The sequence below is a fragment of the Arachis ipaensis genome, chromosome B07 (genome assembly GCF_000816755.2).
Source record: "Arachis ipaensis cultivar K30076 chromosome B07, Araip1.1, whole genome shotgun sequence".
NCBI lineage: Eukaryota > Viridiplantae > Streptophyta > Magnoliopsida > Fabales > Fabaceae > Arachis > Arachis ipaensis.
The window spans coordinates 105800552-105802213 of NC_029791.2; the positions used below are offsets into that span (position 1 = coordinate 105800552).

Consider the following 1662-nt stretch of genomic DNA (forward strand, 5'->3'; position numbering starts at 1 on the left):
ATAAGAAATACACTTTTAAATTTTCACGCTTTTAACTCTTAAATATTAAAAGTAATATAATTTATATGAAAGTTACGAGGCATTTGGTGAAAGCATAAAAAATTTAGAAAAAGGATTGCACCACTTAAAGAGTAAAAAAAATATTACGGTTTGTCTATATTCAAAGGCTTTAATACAAGAGAAAGATTATCCAGAATAATATTGTTAACCCTCGTTAAAATTAAACTACTCGTCTTATATGTAAATTTGACAAAATCTGTAAATTATTTATTCTTCTTTCGCTAGTACTCTTGGTTACTATTCTAAGATTCTAACTCCCGAACAAATGAAATTCTCAGCGAACATAGAAAACTATAGATAAATACAAAATATAAGTAACAAATTAAAACAACAAAATTGCAGGTTTGAACAAGTAAAATTGGACCATTAATTTGCCTCTTATGCTCTCTGTACTTCATTCATAGGAAACACTTTACTAGCAGTCACCAAAGTCCATTTCACCTTCACTCAGCAATAATTTGGAGACAGCATGGAAGCTACCAACATCTAATTACAATTTACCAAGAAAGTCAGCCTTAATAAACACACTATGATTTATTTCAAACTTCCAAAATAAGTAATGCGTCCATAAGAAATTGGTTCATATATTTTTCTTGTAGAATGCATCAATTGCATCATGGTGGAACTAAAAGGCAGTGGTATAAAAGTATAAAACAGTAAAGAAAAAAAATCTAGAGAGAGAGAGAGAGAGAGACCTGAGAATTCATGTTACTGTCATTTAAGCAGCAGTTTGATTTTTGAACTTACTACCCAAGCCTTTGGAGTTCCAATGGTTAAAATATATGAATTGAATTAAAATCTAAAACTGATATTAAGGTTAACAAATTTATGCAATGCTCATTTTTTAGAATGACTAAAGAGGACTCTAAGACATTGTTTTACTTGTATCTTCTTCCATCTTATTTTTTCTGGAATTTCGGACGTCATAACATTACATTCCATAATATGTATGATTAGACTTCTACCTCAGTGGCTATAACAAAATTTCCCAAAAGAAAAAAATTAATCATATAATGAATTGTTTTCATATCCAGTGTAACAATACTCTATTTACCAATATACATTTGAGTGGACAAGCAATCTCATCATTGTTAAATGACATTTTTGCTTGCGGTTTAGCATTTTAAAATTAATGCTACTATTTGTATCCCAAGTTGATATCGAAATCAATTTTGTTAGAAAACCAACTTTGCTTTTAAAAAATAATTGACTAATAAAACAGTAAACGGACAAAAGTTAAGGATTTGAATTGTTATTATAGATAAGAAAAAAAGTGAAAAGAAATGTTAGCTGGATATTAGTTGAAAAAAAAGTTAATTCTCAATTGTTTTTCACATACTTAATATTTAATAAGTCAGTTAGTTGTACCATCCTAAATTAAGCTTTTCTCTTCTGATCCTTAATACATAAAAAGGATACAAAAAAATCAAGAAGGACACATCCTCCTGATTCTACTACCCATGGCAGATTTGGCCTGATTTGTGACCAATCCAAGCTTCTCACAAGGATGCTGCACAAAAAATATGTACAAGTTCTTTCAGATATATACAACTACTGAGGTTTAGAACTTATATATATTCAAAAAATTCAGATACCAACAAA

The 1662-nt window shown here is 29.0% G+C and overlaps 1 protein-coding gene across 1 annotated transcript in view; it reads right to left on the reverse strand.

Moving 5' to 3' along the window:
* LOC107608407 (probable vacuolar amino acid transporter YPQ1) overlaps positions 155-1662 on the reverse strand; it is an 8512-nt gene continuing 7004 nt past the window's right edge. The window contains exons 12-14 of the mRNA XM_016310202.2: positions 1480-1570; positions 756-859; positions 155-546 (exon numbers count right to left, since the gene is read on the reverse strand). Coding sequence (XP_016165688.1) covers positions 779-859; positions 1480-1570 — 172 coding nt within the window. The 3' untranslated portion in view covers positions 155-546; positions 756-778. The remainder of the gene's footprint in view (positions 547-755; positions 860-1479; positions 1571-1662) is intronic.